Genomic DNA, 24300 nt, shown 5'->3' on the forward strand with positions numbered 1-24300 from the left:
ACATTGTCTCATAGGAATGTGGTACAGGTGACAATATAAAAAACTATTTTTGACTTCACAGGAGAATTCTATCAAACATTTAGAGAAGAGCTAATGCCTATCCTTCTAAAACTCTCAAAAAATTGCAGAGGAAGGAACACCTCCAAACTCATTCTATGAGGCTACCATCACCCTGGTACCAAAACCAGACAACCACAACACAAAAAAAGAACACCAATATCACTGATGAACATAGATGCAAAAATCCTCAAAATTTTAGCGAACAGAATTCAGCAACACATCAAAAAGCTCATACACCATGATCAAGTTGGGTTTATTCCTAGAATACAAGGATTCTTCAATACATGCAAATCAATCAATGTGATACACCATATTAACAAACTGAAAGATAAAAATCATATGATAATCTCAATAGATATAGAAAAAGCCTCTGACAAAATTCAGCACCCATTTATAACCAAAACTCTTCAAAAAATGGGCATAGAAGGAACCTACCTCAACATAGTAAAGGCCATATATGATAAGCCTACAGCAAACATTATTCTCAATGGTGAAAAACTGAAAGCATTCCCCCTGAGATTAGGAACAAGACAAGTGTGTCCACTTTCACCACTAATATTCAACATAGTTTTGGAAGTCCTAGATACAGCAATCAGAGAAGAAAAAGAAATGAAAGGAATCCAAATTGGAAAAGAAGAAGTAAAGCTCTCACTGTTTGCAGATGACATGATACTGTACATAGAAAATCCTAAAGATAGTATCAGAAAATTACTAGAGCTAATCAGGAAATTTAGCAAAGTTGCAAGATACACAATCAATACACAGAAATCACTTGCATTTCTATACACTAACAATGAAAAATCGGAAAGAAAAGTTATGGAATCAATCCCATTCACCATTGCAACAAAAAGAATTAAATATCTAGGAATAAACTTACCTAAGGAGACAAAATAACTGTACACAGAAAATTATAAGACACTAATGAAAGAAATCAAAGATGACATTAAACAGATGGAGAGATATTCCATGTTCCTGGGTAGGAAGAATCAATATTGTGAAAATGACTGTACTACCAAATGCAATCTACAGATTCATTGCGATCCCTATCAAATTTCCAATGGCATTTTCCACAGAACTAGAACAAAAAAATTTCACAATTCATATGGAAACACAAAAGACCCTGAATAGCCAAAGTAGTCCTGAGAAAGAAGAATGGAGCTAGAAGAATCAACCTTCCTGACTTCAGATTATAATACAAAGCTACAGTCATTAAGACAGTATGGTACTGGCACAAAAACAGAAATATAGACCAATGGAACAAGAGATAGAGAGCTCAGAAATAAACCCATGCACCTATGGGTACCTTATTTTTGACAAAGGAGGCAAGAATATACAATAGAGCAAAGGCAGCCTCTTCAATAAATGGTGCTGGGAAAATGGGACAGCTACATGTAAAAGAAAGAAATTAGAACACTTCCCAACACCATACACAAAGATAAACTCAGAATGGATTAAAGACCTAAAGGTAAGACCCAAAACTATAAAACTCTTAGAGGAAAACATAGGCAGAACTCTTGATGACATAAATCAAAGCAAGATCCCCTATGACCTACCTCCTAAAGTAACAGAAATAAAAACAAAAGTAAATAAGTGGGACCTGATTAAACTTAAAAGCTTCTTCACAGCGAAGGAAACTATAAGCAAGAATCAAAAGACAACCCCTGGCCTGGGATAAAATAATAGCAAATGAAACAACTGACAAAGGATTAGTTTCCAAAATACACAAGCAGTTCATACAACTCAATGCCAGGAAAACAAACAACCCATCAAAAAGTGGGAAAAAGACCTAAACAGACATTTCTCCAAAGAAGACATACAGATGGCTCAACATCGTTTATTATTAGAGAAATGCAAATCAAAACCACAATGAGATATCACCTCACACCAGTCAGAATGGCCATCACCAAAAAGTCTACAAACAATAAATGCTGGAGAGGGTGTGGAGAAAAGGGAACGCTCTTGCACTGTTGGTGGGAATGTAAATTGATACAGCTACTATGGAAGATGGTATGGAGATTCCTTTAAAAACTAGGAATAAAACCACCATATGACCCAGCAATCCCACTCCTATGCGTATAGCCTGAGGAAACCAAAATTGAAAAGGACACATGTATCCCATTGTTCATTGCAGCACTATTTACAATAGCTAGAACACGGAAGTAACCTAGATGTCCATCGACAGATGAATGGATAAAGAAGTTGTGTACATATACACAATGGAATGTTACTAGGCCAAAAAAAGGAATGCCTTTGAGTCAGTTCTGATGAGGTGGATGAAACTAGAACCTATTATACAGAATGAAGTGAGTCAGAAAGAGAAAGGTAAATATCATATTCTAACACATATATATGGAATCTAGAAGAATGGTGCTGAAGAACTTATTTACAGGGCAGCAATGGAGAAACAGACATAGAGAATAGACTCATGAACATGGAGAGAGGGGAGGAGAGGGTGAGATGCATGGAAAGAGTAACATTGAAACTTACATTACCATATGTAAAATAGAAAGCTAATGGGAATTTGCTGTATGGCTCAGGAAACTCAAACAGGGGCTCTCTATCAACCTAGAGGAATGGGTTGGGGAGGGAAATGGGAGGGAGGTTCAAAAGGGAGGGGATATATGTATACCTAGGACTGTGAAGAAAACCGAGCACCGAAGAATTGATGCTTTTGAACTGAGGTGTTGGAGAAGACTCGAGAGTCCCTTGGACTGCAAGGAGATCCAACCAGTTCATTCTGAAGGAGATCAGTCCTGGGTGTTCTTTGGAAGGAATGATGCTAAAGCTGAAACTCCAGTACTTTGGCCACTTCATGCAAAGAGTTGACTCATTGGAAAAGACTCTGATGCTGGGAGGGATTGGGGGCAGGAGGAGAAGGGGACAACAGAGAATGAGATGGCTGGATGGCATCACTGACTCGATGGACGTGAGTTTGAGTGAACTCCGGGAGATGGTGATGGACAGGGAGGCCTGGTGTGCTGCGATTCATGGGGTCTCAAAGAGTCAGACACAACTGAGCAACTGAACCGAACTGAACTGATGGCTGATTTGTGTTGAGGTTTGACAGAAAACAACAAAATTCTGTAAAGCAACTATCCTTCAATTAAAAAATAAATTAAAAAGAAAAAACACAATTTTTTTTCAGGGAAAAGCACTGTGTGATTTGATCTGTGTTATCCAATTCAGTAGCCATAGATGCACACAACTATTTAACTTTAATTAAAAATAAATAAAATTTTAAAATGCAATTCATCAGTTGTGTTAGCTGCATTTCAAGAAAGTAATGAAATGCATTTTTTATATGCTGACTTTCTGCACAAAGGTTTCTTTTTATTCATAACATAGACAAAGTTATTTAAGTCAATAAATTTTTAAGGATTTTTCACACGTCCTGATTCTTTCCACTGCCAATCACCATAGCTCCTCCAAGGTTGTCATCTTCAAGGTAGCCCTTTCAAAAAGTTCTGCTCAATCCACAGCTGTGATGCCACAGTTTTAGTTGGGCCTCTTAGATCCTCAGTGGAGTTCACTTCAAAGTTTGCCACCTGTAATCTTCAAGATCCAGTTTCCTCAAGAAGTTTACTATAGGATCCTGTTTAGGGTCAGGAGATGGGATCTGTCTAGTTCTTAATGACAACCGTAGGAAAAAAAAGTATTAGTTACTTTTGAAGATTCTGTCAAACTGACCAGTATAAGAAACTAAAAGGATACTGTATCAGTAGAAATACCAGGTCTAACATGCACAAAGCAAAAAAAACCAACGATGCCAGATACTGAATTTATATCGCACTGTCTTTTGAACAGCCAGCAGGAACAAACTGCTGAATGCAGATACCATGCAGTGCAATGAAATGCATTTTAATAGCCATACATGTCTAGTGGCTACAACATTGGACAGCACAAACATAGAACATTTCCATTACTGTAAAAGTTCAATTGAAGTGCTGGAATATGGAACATACAGGCTTCATATCCTTAAGAAATGAATAACTTCTTAAAAAACAAGTCTTTTGACTTTCTCTTATACCAAGGTGTTTGTTTTTTTTTTTTTGTATGCACCAAATTTATTTACAGGGTGTGAATAAATATAAAGCATTGAGAGATACAACTTTGAGCTTCAAGGGCATCTTACAAGAATTTTAAAAATCATCCTTCTGTTATACTGAAATAGGCATAGAGAATGCACCAACTTAACCCTATGAGGCAGACATCCTTTCAATGGGTTGTCAAAGGAAAGAGATTCAACACTCTTCTTGGTAGCTAGTTTCAGCAATAATAAATTAATTTGCATTACTTTCAAATGTATGCTTGATTAGACAGTTTCTCAAGTCCCCTGTCTAGATTTCTCATCTTGAAAACTCATATTGACACTTTTCTTCTGAATATGTAGCTGTGTAGACATTTTGAATATATGGTTAAGTTATAGTAAGTCAAATGAGCTCAATTTCCCTTACTTTTGGCAAATAATTTGGAACCAGTAGAGTCTTTTCCATCTGGATTAGAGGCAGGCATTTTCTCCAAGGCAGTGAGAAGCTCTTCCTCTAGCTGTCTAAGCAGTTTCAGTTTGCAAAAGCAGCTCGCCACCATATGAATCCCTCCAGGAGACTTCAACTAGAGCAAAGAGGGGAATTTCACCACATGGGGACTTTAGGACTTTATGGCAGATGGGGTTTGAGTTGTTGGGGATTAATCATAGAAAATGAGCCCATACCTCATCCTACTCCCCTACTGAGGACCATGCATCACCCCAAAGACAGGACTTGCAATGTGGTGGCTGAAGAGAACTTCTCTGTGAGAGTCAAGAAGGGATTTACAGTGGAGTCAAACATTGCAGCAGAATCCCACTGGGTATCAGCATCCCACTTTCCTCAGGCCTTGGTGACAGCAGGCTGATGCTGTGTCGGGATGGGTGATTCTTCCAAACAAACATTACTAATTTCAAATGAAACTTTGATAGAGGGCTCTCAGACAGGAATAAGAGCTCTGACAAGTGCAGAGTTGTAGGGAATGAGGCACGTGTGCTTAGTCACTTCAGTCGTGTCTGACTCTGTGCTATCCATGGACTGCAGTCTGCCAGGCTCCTCTGTCCATGAGATTCTCCAGGCAAGAATACTGGAGTCGGTTGCCAATTCCTTCTCCAGGAAATCTTACTGATCCAGGGATTGAACCTGTGCTTCATAAAGGATTAAAGGATTGGTGTGACTTTCTACTGATCAAGTGTGGGGTGAGGTGGCAGGGATTGAACTAATGAACAAGGGGCAACACCTTTAGTATCATATCTCTTTCACCCAAAGGCCCCGTAGACATGAGAAAAATTTCATTCTTAACATAATCATTCATCATCTTCACCTTCTTGCTTAGGAATCACTCAACCTCCGAAACCAAGTTCAGTTACCTTTTTTAACAAAGGCTATCACAAATTGTGTCTTGTAAAAGTAACAGCTTATACTTTGTAAGTACTCTTCAGATCAGATCAGTCACTCAGTCGTGTCGGACTCTTTGCGACGCCATGAATCACAGCACGCCAGGCCTCCCTGTCCCTCACCAACTCCCAGAGTTCACTCAGACTCACGTCCATCAAGTCAGTGATGCCATCCAGCCATCTCATCCCCTGTCGTCCCCTTCTCCTCCTGCCCCCAATCCCTCCCAGCATCAGAGTCTTTTCCAATGAGTCAACTCTTTGCATGAAGTGGCCAAAGTACTGAAGTTTCAGCTTTAGCATCATTCCTTCCAAAGAAATCCCGGGGCTGATCTCCTTCAGAATGGACTGGTTGGATCTCCACACTTAGAAAGGGACAAATAATTACTTTGATTTTGAGAGGTTTTGTTAGCCTCAACTAATATTTTGTCAAATAGCACTTGCTAGAACTGTTGTTTTCATACATATTTATGGCTTATTTAATATAATATCTAAAATAATTCATATATTGGTATTCTTCAGAAGAGTTACATAAAGCATTGTGGCAGATCACAGGTCACTACAATATGTAGCAAAATCTGACTCAGAATATACTCGATTGAAATGAAATAGTTATCAACTTAAAGTTTAGAATTACTAGGTCCAACGAAGGGGAAAGAAGTTTACTGAAAAACTTTTAATATGTTAGCATTCCATCAATAATAACTTTCTAAAGGAAAGCTGTATATTTTCATCACAGTTCAGTATATGCAGAACTCAACTAATAAATATAAGCATTTCACAGTTTTCCTGGGTTAGAGCATGACCTACAGGAAGGCACTTGATTTCCCTGGTTTTGAAAGATTAGCTCCTAAAAATAACATATAAGGATGACATAATGAAGAGATAAACCTTGGGGTGGAGTAAATAATGTTCTAAGCAGAGAATCTTCAGAAGAGTTTATTAAAATGTTGGAAAGTACTACCATAAAACAGAGTCAAGAGTTAAGAAGAGATTCAAGTCCAGAAAGTAACTCAGCCTCTTTCCTTCCCTGTGGATATGTAACCATAACTAGAGCTACTGCTGGCCCCATCCGTACCCAGCATACCTGATATAAGTCAAACAGGATACAATATTTTAAGGTCATTTCTGAAAAAATTACCAACTTGCATGGCAAACATCATAGAACCTATGTAAAAGCATTCATTCCTATAGATTTTTACCTCTTGAAGAAACAAAATACAGTGTCGTGTAAATACGTGTCAGAAGATTGGATTCTAATGTTCTGATGGTGGTGTGGTAACAGTGCGTTTTTTCACCTGAATAAACCTCCATTTCCTTATCTAATCACTGAGGGGATCAGATCTGACTGCCATTAAAATGCCCACAGGAGCCAAAAGCAACCTGACTTTACGATGATACAGTTTTCTGATACTGGTGGTTCTCTAAGGTACTGAAAACAGCGACATGCAGAGCGCACGTCTCCTGGTGACAGTCAGCTGCAGTGGATTGTCTCCAGGTGGGAATGCAGGCCCTGCGTGACCAGACAGTCAGATTATTCAGGAAAATACAGAAATTCAAACTTTTATGTCAAATATCCTGGTTTTAAAATATTGGCAGCTAATCTAAATTTAGGGCTTCTCTGGGGGCTCAGGGGTAAAAGATCTGCCTGCAATGCAGGAGTTCCAGGGTTCAAACCCTAGGTGGGGAAGATCCCCTGGAGAAGGGAATGGCTACCCACTCCAGTATTCTTGCCTGAAGAATTCCATGGACAGAGGAGCCTAGCAGGCTACCATCCCTGGGGGTCACAAAAAGTCAAACAGGAATGGTTGACTAACATACACTCTAAAAGACAGGGGAACACAGGTAACTCTGAAGGCCAAACTAAACATATATGTGAATGGACTGGGTCTTATGGCTGCCATTTGTGACCTCCAACTGGGAGCCTCCAGTTTCTCTCTGCCCTGTTGGTCCTATGTGAGCATGGGGTAGTGTCATCCTGGGGCCACAGGCACTAACCCTCCACACAATTCTAATTAAGCTTTTTGGCACTTGGTTTCATTAACATATGAATACAGTAGGGAATCAGGGCAACCACAGTCAGTGGGATGGACGCACTTTTACAGAAAGACAGCACGTAAAACAAATACTCGGTGTCAGTGGGGATCTTGATGAAATGGTAGAGCTGCAGGGTGGTCAGCGAGACCAGGGCACAGAGCAGCCGGAAGCTCAGCCTGTAGCCGTTTTCTCCTCGATAGCTCCTGAGGAACATCTCTGAGTTAATTGCAAAGCCCAAGCCAAAGAGGACCCCGAGGTTTCTCACAAGTCCGGCAAAAGGTGTGGTGTCAATGTGGATCCAGTCGGGGTTGGCGCACCACTTCTTGGCTATGGGCACGGACCACAGCAGGTCAATGTCAAGACGTCTGAGAAGCAGGTAAAAGCCAAGTGCAAACAGGAAGAGGAACAGGTTGGTCTTCAGGTATATGCTCAGGCTGGCTGTTTGGATACCTGGAGTGTATTCAAAGACCTCCGCTACCAGGACGCCTGGGGATTGGAAAGCAACACTGAACAGAACTGTGTGCCTTTGAGACTCTCAGGAATCATCCCTCTCTGCATTAAAGAATTTAGCCACATTTTTCAATGATAAAGTGCTGTAGAAACCTAGGTTCTATCCATTTTCCAAAGCCTGTTTTTTTAAGGCAGTAACTGAAACCTCACTTTTCCCATGGCCTTTTACCCATCCGCATTAGCACAGGGGGGATTTTCAGGAGTCCAGGGCACTGAATGACAACCCACTTTATAGGCAGAGCGCTGATCTGCTGCTGCTAAGTCACTTCAGTCATGTCCGACTCTGTCCGACCCCATAGACAGCAGCCCACCAGGCTCCCCTGTCCATGGGATTCTCCAGGCAAGAACACTGGAGTAGGTTGCCATTGCCTTCTCTGGAGAACTCATCTAGGTGCTTGCAATTAATATTTCAATTGCCAGAGCCAGTTAATGTAGAGAGCCTTTGAAAGATATGTGGAGTTGAAAAGCGGAAACTTGATCATTGTGAATGCTGGTAGAAATACAAAGCAGCTGCTGAATGAAGTCCACAGTTAGGTAATAATCACTGCAGGTGTTTCCGAGAGAGTGACATGGTGTGCAGGTTGGAAGGCCATTATTAAGTCTCCCAAACCAAGACACAAGCACACTGTCCTTCGTGGTGGTTCGGGAGTTGGACTCAGCACTAGTCACACTTTAGATAAGCCCAACCGTGTCACCCAGAGGTTATGCGCTTATACTTTTGAGTGAGAATGTGTACCATCGCCTGTATGGAGAATTTGAGAGATATGAAGAACCACTTAAGCTCCTAGGGCAGCATTAAATATCAGTGGCTTGATAGAATTACCTGAGTTTGGGGAATCAGTTAGCAGGGAGAATCTGACAACATAAAACAAAGGACACTAAAGCTTTCAATGATAAACAAAAGATAAGTGATCATATTTACCACCAATTACTCCAAGAATAACTTGATGAGGAAAATGTGTTGCTATGAATACTCTGGAGATGCAGACACTGATTTGAATCAACCAAAAGAGACTCCAAAGAAATGACCAAGTCAGTCTACAATGGAAAAATAGAGATAAGCATAAAAAGCAAAGAAATTGTATCACTCATAAAAATGGGCGGGGGATTGACACCAGATGATCTTTCATAGAGGAATCTTCTAGCTGTGATGTAATATCATAATTCTAGAGGGTCTTTCAATTTTGTTTGCACTCCATAGGATTTCAAATGTTTTAACAGATGTTTCTATATTTATCGATGCATTAAACTGAACCAGTACTAGGCTATATTGTGAAATTTTAATAAATGCTGTAAAAAGAAACCGACTTGGCATCCTGATAATTATTCTAATGAAGGGAAATTCAAGCTTGGGGGAATTATTAATATTTACAGTGGTCTAGAATAAATTATATATATTTTTACTCCTTGTTATATGTGCTTCCTCTTTCCTCTCTCAACGTCTCTTTGCTTGAAGAAAACTCACAGAAGAGGCAGCTGCCGATCTGATGAAAAGCACACAGGCATTCCATCAAGGGCAAGTTTTCATTGGGTTTAATTTCAAGACTCTCAAGCTCTCAAGAGTCCTGGTTCCTTGGTTTTTGACACGTAGAAAATAAGAAACAGAAAGTGACCTATGGGTTATATATGTTGAATTAGAAGCAGTAGTATGCAGAAAACTTATAAAAATATTTAAGTCCAAGCAATGTTCATCATTTTAATAAAAAATATTAGCAATAATGAGTTCTAGGAACCCTTGATGGTTCTGAATGATTTGTCCCTGATAATTGGACTTAATTTTGGATATTGAAAAGTTAAGGAATAGAGAGAAACAAGACTTTCAAAGAGAAAGTAAGCAGGGGGTATCCATATGGAAGAAGAATCAACAAGGATGTGGTAATATTTAGGTAAGGTGTGGGCACTCAGTACGTTTTGATGGATCAACGAAATGATGCAGTTATAAGAATCAAAGAAGAGTCGAGAATTTTTTTTTTTGAGAACAAACAAATAATTTTCCAGGAACTGGAGGAGAAAATGAACTACAGAGAAAAGGCAAGGCTTATCTAGATTGCTGCTCTGAAAAATTGTCTATGGATAGAAAATGCTAATTTTTAAAGATGACAACATGTTTTTTACCATTGTTGTTTTGGATTGGATAATGAATACCTTAAGGCATACAGGTCACAGTCTCATTAGGATAAATTTTAAAGATGCCCAAATTCCTTTGGTTATTTGTTTTGTATATTACCCAATATTACTCTGAAAAGTGGAATATGAGATGGAACTTGGAAATTCTTTATTATAAAGAGCTTTAATGTAATGGTGTATCTTATAGTAGCTTTTATGCAATTAACTGGAGAATCTTATCTCAGACTGCCTAATAATTTATGATTAAAGTGATGCTCAACATTATTTTAATGATAGTTAAAGTATATCAGGAAAGAAAAGAAGGAAAAAGTATAAAAATTTTGAATAATTTAAAGGTCTAGGCCTTTCAGAATGTTATGAATCTACTAACATTAAATCTACTAACATTAGAATTTAAGTTTGCTTCTGGACGTTTTAAATTAAAAGATTGCATAATATTTAAAGCTAGAAAATATGTTATTTATGTCAAAATTATTAGTTAGTCAAAGAAGAAAGCATAATTATACTAAAGTAACCAATGCATTCGAGGGGAATGAGGCTTCTCAAAAATTTGTTTAAAGTAAGGGAATATGCATGGAAAAATACTTCCTTATATAATTTAGATGATTTATTTATGAACTACTAAAATGAGTATAGTATTATGGGAACCCCAAAAGCACATTTAAAAAGTCATTAATCAATTAAACATTTCCAACCCTGTAATGTGGTAATCATTGTGAGCTAATTAGCGTATTATCTTAAAAGCAAAATATTAATCTCCTATTCATTTTGCTATATTGGCTATGATAGAACTGAATAAGCACATTTCAATAACTAAAATTACACTAAACTGAATTTTTAAAAAGACTTTCTGTGTTTAAACTGTCATGTTCCAGGGCTACAGAGATTGGAGCAAAGCTGACCTGTGCAGAGTGATAAAAGACTTATCCATCTGACTGATGGCGTGGCTCAGGGCCTCTGTCACCATGACATACCAGACGCATGATGAACCCATCGCGTGGCCAGATGGACTTCCTGCAACAAGAAAGTGGCAATCCATTTGAAAGGCGGTTAATAGAGTACAACTATCAGAAATGGACAATAGAATAGCATATTAGCCATGAATATTACAAATAACTCAGAAAAAAGCCATAGGACATAGGCTATATGTACTGTTTAGTAATGGGTAGAAATAAAGAAAATTGAGTCAAATACCATTTCAAAAAATTTCCCCAGGTTATTCAAGTTCATTGAAGTCCAGAAATCAAAATGTTCAAGTCTAATTAAGAACTCAGGCTGTTGCATCAAAAAATCTGCCACATCCTTAGTCATTCTTCATATCTAATTGTTTTTAACTGATGACAAAATTGAAGTACTTGGATTGAATCTTGAATCAGCTTATTTTCCTTGGGCTGAAAAGTCAAACATATTAAAGCTATCACTGCTGTGTCTGATTTCCCAACTAACTGCTATGTACTAGCTAGCCCCATGCCCATCTTGTAACTGGTTGCTGCACTAGGAGTCTTAGTCATTAAATGGAAAAGGGAAGCTACAAAGTGGCATCAATCCTGGCAGAATAAATCTGCAGACAGGAAGCCTTTCTACTCCCAGAATGTCTTTCCCATGTCACTAGATCTTTTTTTAAAAAATAACTTTGTTTTGATGTACTCCTTGAGTTTTTACCAAGTGGAGATTCATTGAGCTTAAACATCAGTCTCTTTTTGAAAAACACCAAATTAAATAAAGACAAATCTATGACTTATAGATCTCTTTCTTTCAAATCGATTTCTTAAACAGAAATTGTCAGGGCTTTTTATATGTTTCATGCATTGGAAAACTTCAAGGAATGAATGTAAAATGTAGTATTTCTTTTTTTCTTTTCCAGAAAATGTCTCATAAGACAGAGCATGTGCTGGGAAGTTCTGGGATAAACCAAAGTAGCATTTCAATTGAATGGCAACCCACTCCAGTGATCTTGCCTGGAGAATCCCAGGGACAGGGGAGCCTGGTGGGCTGCTGTCTATGGGGTCGCAGAGAGTTGGACACGACTGAAGCGACTTAGCAGCAGCAGCAGCATTTCAATTGTCCCAGATACTATCCATCCATCCATCCACCCTGCATTGTTTTCACAAAGATAAAATACATAGCATCCCTGACATGATGGAATGCACAGTCTATTGGAGGAGTCAGATATTAAATAACTAATTCTACTACTACTACTAATACTATAATAATAATATAATATTAGTAGTATTAATAATAATACTAATAATACTTTAGAGCAATAAGTACTATAACAGATGGATGCCTACTTTTTTGGTAGTAAAAAAAAAAAGATATTCCAAAAACTTATTAGGAACTTACACATTCACTGTATTCAAGGTTAGTCTCAGGATGTCAAATGCCAAGAATTTGAGGCTATGTAACAAACTGTGTGGAGGTACAATATAACAAAATCTTACAAAGTAAAACAATATGCAATTTACCTTATATATATATTTAAAACTTTTTATAATCTTAAACTCAACTCTCATAGTAAAGATTTTATACTCATACAAAATCTTACTTATGAGAGAGTGGACCAAGAAGTCTACTTATATACTGTATACACGAGAGAAAAAGCAAAGTGAAAAGAAATAGCTCTACGATTAAAGAGAATTTTGGCAGGCAATAGTAATACCAGGAAGTCCATACCTTTCTTACAGAAACCCTGTCTGTTGTCTCATTTATGTAATTCTCAGATCTACAATAACTTTGAAAGGTGCACAGCAGCAGATAAATCAGCATTTCCAGTATTTTAATATAGTTTTTAAAAAATGTGCTCTAGTTAATTGTCTTTTGTTTGTTTCTATATCAAACCATGACCTCCTTCCAAAAAAAAATTGCCAAGAATAAAATCATTTGGGGAATATTCTTTTAACTTATCCTTTTACAAATTTTTTAAAAATGAAATTTTCTTACTCATAAAAGTTTTACCCTTTTCACTAGCAATTTTTGTTTATGAACTTTTAGCATCCTCACCCATACCGTTTTCTTTAAAACCCTCTATGATATTGTACAGTTATTAGGTGATAATCATGTACAATGGCTATCTGTTGGAACATCTTTAGTAACCTGAAGCTGCTTTAATAGCTTACCTGGACCTGTTTCGCATGTAGTGGGGAACTGTTCAAGGCATGGACTTGAGTGATTTGGGTAAATCTGAGTTTCTTGGACCCACCAGTAAGGCCGATGACCAAATAATATCCTGTATTTAAAGAAATATAAATATGCATATATGTTTAAACACACAGTTGTTACTTAATTGGAGACTAGCTATTCTCTCCTATAAAAATAACTCAAGCAGACTGCTGATGAGGAAAGCTCATTATTGAGAGACTTTGAAAGAATTTAAGTTCTGGTCTGTCCCTCATTATAGAGGATGAGTCATATGGAATTTGGGCATCCTACTTTCCAATAAAAACAGGGACTTTTTTCCTTGCAAGAGAAGTATTTCGGTGCTTTGGATACTTAGACTGAAAATATCAAAGTGGTCCTTGGAATTATTAATCTGTTCATTATGGTGCAATTCGTTTAACTCACTTCTTGGTTAATCACACCATATATGTTATAGGCTTTTGGAATTTACTTCTAAGTCAGATAAAGTATAGACTTCTATGCTTTTTTGTAAGTTCTATTTACAAATAGGTGTTTCAAGTTAACCAGTATGTTTGAAAAATCTTCCAAGTAAAACTATACACATCTGAAATGTGATCATTAAGCCAAAGCTACAAATTTAAGAAGAAGCTTTATGAAGAATGAAACAAAACAGAAGGCTTACCATTTAAAAATAAGATTGAACCAATCCCCAATGACTGCTACCCATATCATCTTAGTTCCAACTGTCTGATTAAGTTGAAACCAAAGTGGAAAATAAATAGAAAAGATATTCCGGGGATCTCCAACATTGGACATAAAATTTAGAAAATTGTAGTAAGCTCGGTAGTCCTTCTGCAAATGCTGAATAACAAGCACTCCATTCCTATGAAGGAAATCCATCTTGAAAGAGAGGCAGTTCTAAACATAGAGTGAGCAGAGCTGAAGTGCTCTGAGTTCTACCATTTTTATACGTTACTCTCTTGGCGTGTCCAGCCATTACTGTGACATGTGATACTGACCATCTGTGGAGAGGGCATGTCTGTCCTCTGCTGAAAAGTTCAACTGCTTTATGATTTTAATTGATGCTAAAGATGTGAAGTACATGCAGATCAGTGGCAAGTTGAGGGGAAATTTGGGTAGAGACACAATGCACTTCTTATGCAGTCTGTCTTTTGTGTGAACAGTTGGATCATGTTTGCTTGAAATTTTTGCACGGTTCATTTCCTTCAAGGGCAGAGACATTAGCAATTTCTGTGCTTCACTAGAAGACTATGTAAATAATTACTGCATGTCAAATAGCCCTTAAAGCAATGCTTTTTAATTTAAAATAGACTGTGGCTCTTTGACTATTTTATTGGGTCTTTCAGGAAAACAGAGGAGTAAATATCTAGGCATGAAAAGTTTATATGATATGACAGTATTTTCTGATTTCAGATGTTTAAATAAAAATATTTTAATATTTCCTTATTAGCAAAGAGAATAATATGAGAGATGTGGAACAGAGAAGAAAATACATGGAGTTTATGAAATCTGGAAGGAAATGTGTTATTTTTCGACTGTGAGGCCAGAAAGCAGATATAGAGATTACTGAGTAGTAGGTCTACTAGATGGTAGAACTGTTACGAATGAGGTATATTTTTATTGGCTAGCAAAAACAATTGAGAGCATGGGAGAGTTGCTCATGTGACAGAGCCCAAGAAAATAAAGTCAGTCACTGTATCCATTATTTTCCCATCTATTTGCCATAAAGTGATGGGACTGCATACCATGATTTTAGTTTTTTGAATGTTGAGTTTTAAGCCAGCTTTTTCACTCCCCTCTTTTACCTTCATGAAGAGGCTCTTTAGTTCCTCTTCACTTTCTGCCATAAGGATGGTGTCACCTGCATATCTGAAAAGTGAAAGTGAAAGTTGCTCAGTCGTGTCTGATTCTTTACGACCCCATGGACTATATAGTCCATGGAATTCTCCAGGCCAGATACTGGAGTGGGTAGCCATTCCCTTCTCCAGGGGATCTTCCCAACCCAGGGATTGAACCCAGGTCTCCTGCATTGCAGGTGGATTCTTTACCAACTGAGCTATCAGGGAAGCCCTGCATATCTGAGGCAATTGATATCTCTCCTGGCAATCTTGATTCCAGCTTGTGCTTCCAGCCCAGCATTTCACATGATGTACTCCACTCCACTCCAGTACTCTTGCCTGGAAAATCCCACAGATGGAGGAGCCTGGTAGGCTGTAGTCCATGGGGTAGTTAAGAGTCGGACACAACTGAGCATGTGACAGTGACTTCACTTTCACTTTTCACTTTCATGCATTGGAGAAGGAAATGGCAACCCACTCAAGTGTTCTTGCCTGGAGAATCCCAGGGACGGGGAAGCCCAGTGGGCTGCCATCTATGGGGTCACACAGAGTCAGACACGACTGAAGTGACTTAGCAGCAGCAGCTCTGCATAAAAGTTAAATAAGCATTCAATATGCCAGCAAATTTAGAAAACTCAGCTGTGGCCACAGGACTGGCCCCATCATTTAATGGCACTTTATTATGGGGAAACTCAGCAGTGGCCACAGGACTGGAAAAGGTCAGTTTTCATTCCAATCCCAAAGAAAGACAATGCCAAAGAATGCTCAAACTACCGCACAATTGCACTCATTTCACACGCTAGTAAAGTAATGCTCAAAATTCTCCAAGCCAGGCTTCAGCAATACGTGAACCGTGAACTTCCTGAGGTTCAAGCTGGTTTTAGAAAAGGCAGAGGAACCAGAGATCAAATTGCCAACATCTGCTGGATCATGGAAAAAGCAAGAGAGTTCCAGGAAAACATCTATTTCTGCTTTATTGACTATGCCAAAGCCTTTGACTGTGTGGATCACAATAAACTGTGGAAAATTCTGAAAGAGATGGGAATACCAGACCACCTGATCTGCCTCTTGAGAAATCTATATGCAGGTCAGGAAGCAACAGTTAGAACTGGACATGGAACGACAGACTGGTTCCAAACAGGAAAAGGAGTTCATCAAGGCTGTATATTGTCACCCTGCTTATTTAACTAATATGCAGAGTACATCATGAGAAACTCTGGACTGGAAGAAACACAAGGTGGAATCAAGATTGCCGGGAGAAATATCAATAACCTCAGATATGCAGATGACACCACCCTTATGGCAGAAAGTGAAGAGGAACTCAAAAGCCTCTTGATGAAAGTGAAAGAGGAGAGTGAAAAAGTTGGCTTAAAGCTCAACATTCAGAAAACGAAGATCATGGCATCCTGTCCCATCACTTGATGGGAAATAGATGGGGAAACAGTGGAAACAGTGTCAGACTTTATTTTTTGGGGCTTCAAAATCACTGCAGATGGTGACTGCAGCCATGAAATTAAAAGACACTTACTCCTTGGAAGGAAGGTTATGACCAACCTAGATAGCATATTCAAAAGCAGAGACATTACTTTGCCAACAAAGGTCTGTCTAGTCAAGGCTATGGTTTTTCCTGTGGTCATGTATGGATGTGAGAGTTGGACTGTGAAGAAAGCTGAGCACCGAAGAATTGATGCTTTTGAACTGTGGTGTTGGAGAAGACTCTTGAGAGTCCCTTGGACTGCAAGGAGATCCAACCAGTCCATTCTGAAGGAGATCAGCCCTGGGATTTCTTTGGAAGGAATGATGCTAAAGCTGAAACTCCAGTACTTTGGCCACCTCATGCGAAAGTTGACTCATTGGAAAAGACTCTGATGCTGGGAGGGATTGGGGGCAGGAGGAGAAGGGGACTACAGAGGATGAGATGGCTGGATGGCATCACTGACTCGATGGACATGAGTCTGGGTGAACTCCGGGAGTTGGTGATGGACAGGGAGGCCTGTCGTGCTGCGATTCATGGGGTCACAAAGAGTTGGACACGACTGAGCGACTGAACTGAACTGAACTGAAGTGTCTAGAGGTACTTCCCTAGACTTTTTGCTTCTCTTGGAGGAAATGTTTTGACTGACCAGTTCTTTTGGGATGCTTTTTAAAAAATGCTATGCCTGTCAGGTAGGATAGAGACACTGATGTATAGAACAGTCTTATGGACTCTGTGGGAGAGGGAGAGGGTGGGAAGATTTGGGAGAATGGCATTGAAACATGTAAAATATCATGTATGAAATGAGTTGCCAGTCCAGGTTCGATGCACGATACTGGATGCTTGGGGCTGGTGCACTGGGACGACCCAGAGGGATGGAATGGGGAGGGAGGAGGGAGGAGGGTTCAGGATGGGGAACACATGTAAACCTGTGGCGGATTCATTTTGATATTTGGCAAATCTAATACAGTTATGTAAAGTTTAAAAATAAAATAAAATTAAAAAAAAAAAATGCTATGCCTTTCCCAGATAAATTAAATTTCTGGTTATGGAAGTTAGGCATTAGCATTTTAAAAATACTTTCCAAATGATTGCAATGTGCAGTTAGGGTTGAAATCATTGATATAAAGCAATTCATACATAGCTTGTTCTCCTTTTGGCCTTAAACCCCTCCCTCTGCCAAAAGTCTACCTGAAAGAAGCTGCACTGACATTTAACATGTCAACTATTGGGCTTAATTGGATTTCCCATTACATTAGATTTTTGCACTAAGTGATGTATCTTGTCAAGTCTTTGGAGACTCTATCTCTAGAATGAAAGGAAACCCTAATCTCCAGAAGAGGTAAATCAATGGAGGTAATTGAAGTGCACTTATGAAATAGGGCATAGTAATGGCAACTTTGCTCACTGAGTTTTCTGTGCTTCTCTCCCAAAAAGAGCTTAAAATACAGCCTGGCTTCTATGGATGAGAACGTGGGTCTGACAGTCACGAAGCAGGACTGCAAATGGCATCAGATCACTTTTCAGAAAGTGTCTTTAAATGTCTTCCAGGAAATGAGTATTAATCTCTGTCCATGGTGAGACCCTCACAGTCTCCTTTATTATTTTTACTGCGGTGGGAGGAGAGCCAGGAAGGAGTCTGCCGGCACTGGCTCTCGCCAGGTTTTCCTCTCCCCTCGGGCAGACTGCAGACTATGAATCATATTCACTCTCATTCTCCCACTACTGTGCTCATCTGATCTGAAGGATGTTTGGGATAAAATTAATTGTGCTGAAAACTCAGTTGTCCTTTAGAATGTCTTGCATTTATGGTCTGCCAGTTATTTACCTTTAAAAATACTCCATCTGGGGACTTTGCTGGTGATCCAGTGGCTAAGACTCTGTGCTCCCAATGCAGGGGGCCTGGGTTCAATCTCTGGTCAGTGAACTAGATCCCACATGCTGCAACTAAGACCTGGCACAGCCAAATTAATAAAAAATAGTAATAAAAACAACACTCCATCTTATTATCCAATTTTAACTTCACAAAGGTCTTCATTTTAGGGATGAGGAAATGAACAAGTAACTGCCCAGGTCATTTTTTTAGTATGGGAGGCCTGCTTGGAAATGAAATTTTGTTTCCAGAGCAATGATTTTTCTCAATCTAAGCCTTGTCTTGGCTGCTTAAGGCCAATATTGAGGAGATTTTTAAACAGCTGCAAAATAAATAATAGCTAATGCTATCGGGCATCTGGCCCCAACACTTCATGGGAAATAGATGGGGAAACAGTGGAAACAGTGTCAGACTTTATTTTTGGGGCTCCAAAATCACTGCAGATGGTGACTGCAGCCGTGAAATTAAAAGATGCTTACTCCTTGGAAGGAAAGTTATGATCAACCTAGATAGCATATTCAAAAGCAGAGACATTACTTTGCCAACAAAGGTTCATCTAGTCAAGGCTATGGTTTTTCCTGTGGTCATGTATGGATGTGAGAGTTGGACTGTGAAGAAGGCTGAGCGCCGAAGAATTGATGCTTTTGAACTGTGGTGTTGGAGAAGACTCTTGAGAGTCCCTTAGACTGCAAGGAGATCTAACCAGTCCATTCTGAAGGAGATCAGCCCTGGGATTTCTTTGGAAGGAATGATGCTAAAGCTGAAACTCCAGTACTTTGGCCACCTCATGCGAAAGTTGACTCATTGGAAAAGACTCTGATGCTGGGAGGGATTGGAGGCAGGAGGAGAAGGGGATGACAGAGGATGAGATGGCTGGATGGCATCACTGACTCGATGGACGTGAGTCTGAGTGAACTCCGGGAGTTGGTGATGGACAGGGAGGCCTGGCGTGCTGCGATTCATGGGGTCGCAAAGAGTCGGACACGACTGAGCGACTGAACTGAATGCTATAACCAGCTTGTTTCAAATGTTTTCAACCACCCAGACCTCCAGTTTCCCTGTATCGTGATTGGTTGGCACTGAACCACATCTGGTCAGCTGCTTGAGCACTAAGAGGACTTCACAGATACAGTCACCACTTGGAATTGTTGGATGGCTCATCCCATCATTTGACAACAAGGACACAGTTGTTGTGGGTACTCAGTGGCTACTGTAAACTTCCCAGTTGCTGACATCTTCCCTGGAGAAAATATAAAGTGGCACAAAGATGGGTCCCTCCAGAGCTTATGGGGAGCTCTGATGCCCATCTGCTGCTGATGGTCCTGGGACCCAGCATATGTTTTCTTCTCTGGGAATAGTCATGCATTGAAATAAATTGTGCTGTGCTAAGTTGCTTCAGTAGTGTCTGACTCGTTGTGACCCTGTGGACCACAGCCTGCCAGGTTCCACTGTCCATGGGATTCTCCAGGCAAGAATACTGGAGTGGGTTGCCATTTCCATCTCCAGGGGATCTTTCCGACCCAGGAATCAAACCCATATCTCTTATGTCTCCTGCATTGCCAGGCAGGTTCTTTAAGACTGCTAAGTCACTTCAGTCATGTCCGACTCTGTGCAACCCCATAGATGGCAACCCACCAGGCTCCCCTGTCCCTGGGATTCTCCAGGCAAGAACACTGGAGTGGGTTGCCATTTCCTTCTCCAACACATGAAAGTGAAACGTGAAAGTGAAGTTGCTCAGTTGTGTCTAACTCTTAGCGACCCCATGGACCACAGCCTACCAGGCTCCTCCATCCATGGGATTTTCCAGGCAAGAGTACTGGAGTGGGGTGCCATTGCCTTCTCCATCTTTAAGACTGGCACCACCAAATAAATTAAATTTACTCAGATGAGAGCAAACGGAGATTATTTATTCTGCTTGCTATAGCAAGGGCCAGCCACCACCTCGTGCATCTGACAAAAGCACAAAAGTGGACAGAGAATTGGCAACACTTTATAAAAAAAAAGGAAGGGAGGCCTCAGGGTTGCTCTGATAAAAGATGGTTGGTGGTGTGTGTAATCTGGAGATGAGCTTCTAGAAGCAGAGCATCTTAGGTGATCGGTTTGGGAAACCATTTGGCTTTCTCTGGTTGGTCCTGAGTTGAAGGCAGGGGCAAAAAAAACTGGCAGTCATTGACCAAATTCTGAGCACTCTGGGCATTTTGCTTCAGATGTTGTGGATCAGAGTTCTGTTGTTACATTTGGTCTGGCCATTGTCCATTTGTATCCTCTGTCTTTCACAACACAAATTGAATAAGCATACGTCAGAAGCAATTTATGCAGCATCCCACCAAGAAATAAGGGACTCCCTGTGATTCTGAGTCTATAATTCTTATTTATTAATATTTATTTCTTTGGCTGCGCTGGGTCTCAGTTGTGGTACTTGGGATCTTCTATCTTCGTTGCAGTTTGGAGGATCATCAGTTGTGATATGTGTGATTCTTAGTTGCAAACTTAGTTGTGGCATGTGGGATCTAGTTCCTTGACCAAGGATGGAACCTGGGCCCCCTGCATTGAGAGTGCAAAGTTCTAGCCACTGGACCACCAGGGAAGTCCCTATAATTCTTATTATTAATTGAGTTAAAATGAGGATATGTGCTTGCTTGCCAAGGACCAATCAATTTATTCAGGTATATCATGACTCTGTGAGGCATCGGCCTTGACTAATCAGAGTCTGTACTCTTGGCCTTTTTGTTTTTGCATAATCAGGTTCTATAATTCCCATAATGTCTTTAATAAACCATGAAGAAAGACATTACTTGTCTTTATTCTTTTTCTAAGATGTATTTGAGCCATATATTTTATCATATTCTTTCTTCAGAAACTTCCTTAAATTATAATGTGAATGATATCAAATACATTTTGTCTTACAATTAAAAATTTAACTTCTTACTCATTCAGCACTTCAGAATCTGTGGACTGTGAGGAAGTTGGTTGCACATTAGCTTTTCATCTTAGGTGGATAATTTAGAAAGACTGTCTCCTGAGGACTCTCTGCTTCTGTAGACTGTGGGATAATTAACCACAGCAAAACAACTTGATTTCTTTCGCCTCTTAACAGGAACTGCTAAATCTTTTTCTTTCCCGTAGTTCATCATTTTTTATCTTTTCCTATTTTAGCCTATATATACATTTTCGGCGTTGGCTTCTCCAACCAGCTCCCTCACCATTCCTGTAATAGTGCTTTCTCTCCAACACTCTTTTCTTTTAGGGATTTTATTCCTCTGCTAGGGCTAATATATGCAGTATCAGACTGGGTGGTTTAGATAACAGAAATTGGAGTCCACCAGTCCAAGATAAAGGTGTCACAGGGTTGGTTTCTTCAGTGGCCTCTGTCATTGGCTTGCAGGTGGCGTCTTCTCCTTGTATGCTCACACGGTCTTCCTGCTGTGAAACTCTGTCCTAATCTCTTTTTATAAGGACATGAGTCACATTGCATTAATGCCCAACTCTAATGTCCTCATTTTAACTTAGTTACTTACCACTTTAAAGACCCTAATTCCAAAACAGTCACATTTGCTAGTTCCAGTGGTTTAGGAATTCAACATAAGACTTCAGAGAGGTGGGGGTGAGGGATGCAATTCAGCCCATTAACAGAGACATGATTACAATGTGTGACTGAATATTCGTCTTGCGCGTCTGTGTTTAATCTCTCTCTCCTGCACCTGCAGCACAGTCCAAGTTCCATAAAGTAAGGGATCATGTTTTCTGTGTATGTGAACCACCAGGACAGTCCTAGCACAAACCCAGGCAGGATCTGATTTCCCATGATGCTGGAGAAGCTGGCATGGGTCCCTGCCATGGCAGTTTATTACTGAGTGATGATGCGAGTTGTAATAATACCAATTTTTTATTCTTTTTCTCAAAGAGAGGATCCAATATTACAGGAGTTTTAAAGCCCACAAAATCTGGAACTAACCCTAGGTCTATTACTGTTATTAAGTAAATATTTCTTGGGGCTTCTCAAGTGACTCAGTGGTAAAGAACCTGCCTGCCAATTCAGGAGATGAAGGAGATGAAGATTCGATCCCTGAATCGGGAAGATCCCTTCAAGGAGGAAAGGGCAACCCACCTCAGTATTCTTTCCTGGAAAATCCCATGGACAGAGGAAACCAGCAGGCTACAGTCCATAGGGTTGCAAAGAGTCAGACACAACTGAGTGGCTAGGCATGCATGCAAACATTTCTTAAATGAATAGATTATTGAACAAAACTTGATGTGACTGCTAACTTATAAAGAGGCAGTTAATCTAAACTCAAATACATTTTCTTAGAGATGATATTATAAAGTTGCCAGATCAAGAAAGCTTTTTTAAGGTAAAGAAAATTACAATGTTTATCTAAGAAAAAAGTAATATATGTATGCTTCTGCTTATGCTTAAAGATAATAGAAAAAGAAGCAGTTTAAAATGTTTTAAGGTTATCTATAAAGAAATGAAGGGAATACAGTGTAGGGAGTGGGAAACACTTGATTTCTTTAAATACTCTTATTTTTTAGATTTGAATTTGAAATCATGTAAATAGCTTAGGTAATTATAAAATTTAATTGAATTTTAAAACCAGTTCTTGCAAAAAAATTTCAAATGGGACAAATGATGAAAAGAAAACAATGCTTGCTTGACCCATGATACCTGTAAAGCACTTGCTTCCAGCTCTACAGCACGTATATGTATTTATGATTTTGTTCCTATGGGAAATCTCTTTTCAAGCATTTCCTTAGTCCTCCTCAGTTTGCCATCTGCCACCAGTTGCTTGGGGTGGAGATGCTCCCCAGAACTTACCCTGTGTGGGTCATAGCAGGAGGGAGATGGAGGAGGTTGGTTCTTTTCACTACTAATGACCTTCAAATGTATCTTTTCCCACCAATAACAGAGTCTTCTTGATAAACTGGGTCATTTCAAAGTCAAAGATAGTAGAGTTCAAGGCTTCTCCCAAATTGATTCACCAAATAAGAGTCACATTATTTATTTGTTTGTTTGTTTGTTTACTTATTTTTGGCTGTGTTGGGTCTTCATTGCTGCATGGACTTTTCTCTAGTTGCAGCGATCTGGGGCTCCTCTTCGTTGTGGTATGAGAGCTTCTTGTTGCAGCTGCTTCTCTTGTTACAGAGCATGGGCTCCAAGGCTTCAGTAGTTGCAGCTCCAGGGCTCTAGAGCACAGGCTCAATAGTTGTGGCCCACAGGCTTAGTCGCTCCACGGCATCTGGGATCCCAGATTGGGAATCGAACCTGTGTCTCTCGCATTGGCAGGAGAATTTTTTTACCACTGAGCAATCAGTGAAGCCCAGAAAAGCCATTTCTAAGACAATTCACAGGAATCCCATCCTGTGGCTGTCCATGGTGCTTATGCCCAGGATCCCTTCATTTCCTCCATCTCTTCAGAGTTATCATCAATCTTTCAGTCTTCTCAGCACAATTTGTCCTGATAACATTTTTCCTCTTAATGTCTAGATTAAAAACATTTCTTTTTGTTGAGCGCATAGATAAATTACAAGTTTGGGATTAACATATACACAATACTGTATATAAAAAAATAGACAACAAGGATAAACAAACTGTATAGTACAGGGATAAACAGGGATAAACAAGGATAAACAAATTGTATAGTACAGGGAACTAAACTCTGTAGTTTGTAATCACCTATAATGAAAAAGAATTTGAAGAAGAATGTATTACTTTCCTGTACACTAGAAACAAACACAACATTGTCAATTAACTATACTTCAATAAAAAAGATCTTTTAATCTTATAGCCAGTCTCAAAATCTTGTACTGTTGCCTTATTTTTAGT

The 24300-nt window shown here is 39.4% G+C and overlaps 1 protein-coding gene and 1 non-coding gene across 2 annotated transcripts; both read right to left on the minus strand.

The window, feature by feature from the left end:
- Window positions 1-3768: 3768 nt before the first annotated feature.
- Window positions 3769-3906, minus strand: LOC123465490. Its single transcript, XR_006640724.1, has one exon. It is a non-coding gene; the product is annotated as a small nucleolar RNA SNORA8 (small nucleolar RNA).
- A 3584-nt stretch (window positions 3907-7490) lies between these two features.
- G6PC2 (glucose-6-phosphatase catalytic subunit 2) lies at window positions 7491-14170 on the minus strand. Its single transcript, XM_045162228.1, has 5 exons — window positions 13953-14170; window positions 13270-13379; window positions 11056-11167; window positions 8949-9064; window positions 7491-8002 (listed from the first exon to the last, which is right to left on the minus strand). The coding sequence occupies exons 1-5, from the start codon at window positions 14168-14170 to the stop codon at window positions 7491-7493; spliced, it is 1068 nt and encodes a 355-aa protein (XP_045018163.1).
- Between the last annotated feature and the right edge of the window lie 10130 nt (window positions 14171-24300).

This window comes from Bubalus bubalis, chromosome 2 (genome assembly GCF_019923935.1).
Source record: "Bubalus bubalis isolate 160015118507 breed Murrah chromosome 2, NDDB_SH_1, whole genome shotgun sequence".
NCBI classification, from domain to species: domain Eukaryota; kingdom Metazoa; phylum Chordata; class Mammalia; order Artiodactyla; family Bovidae; genus Bubalus; species Bubalus bubalis.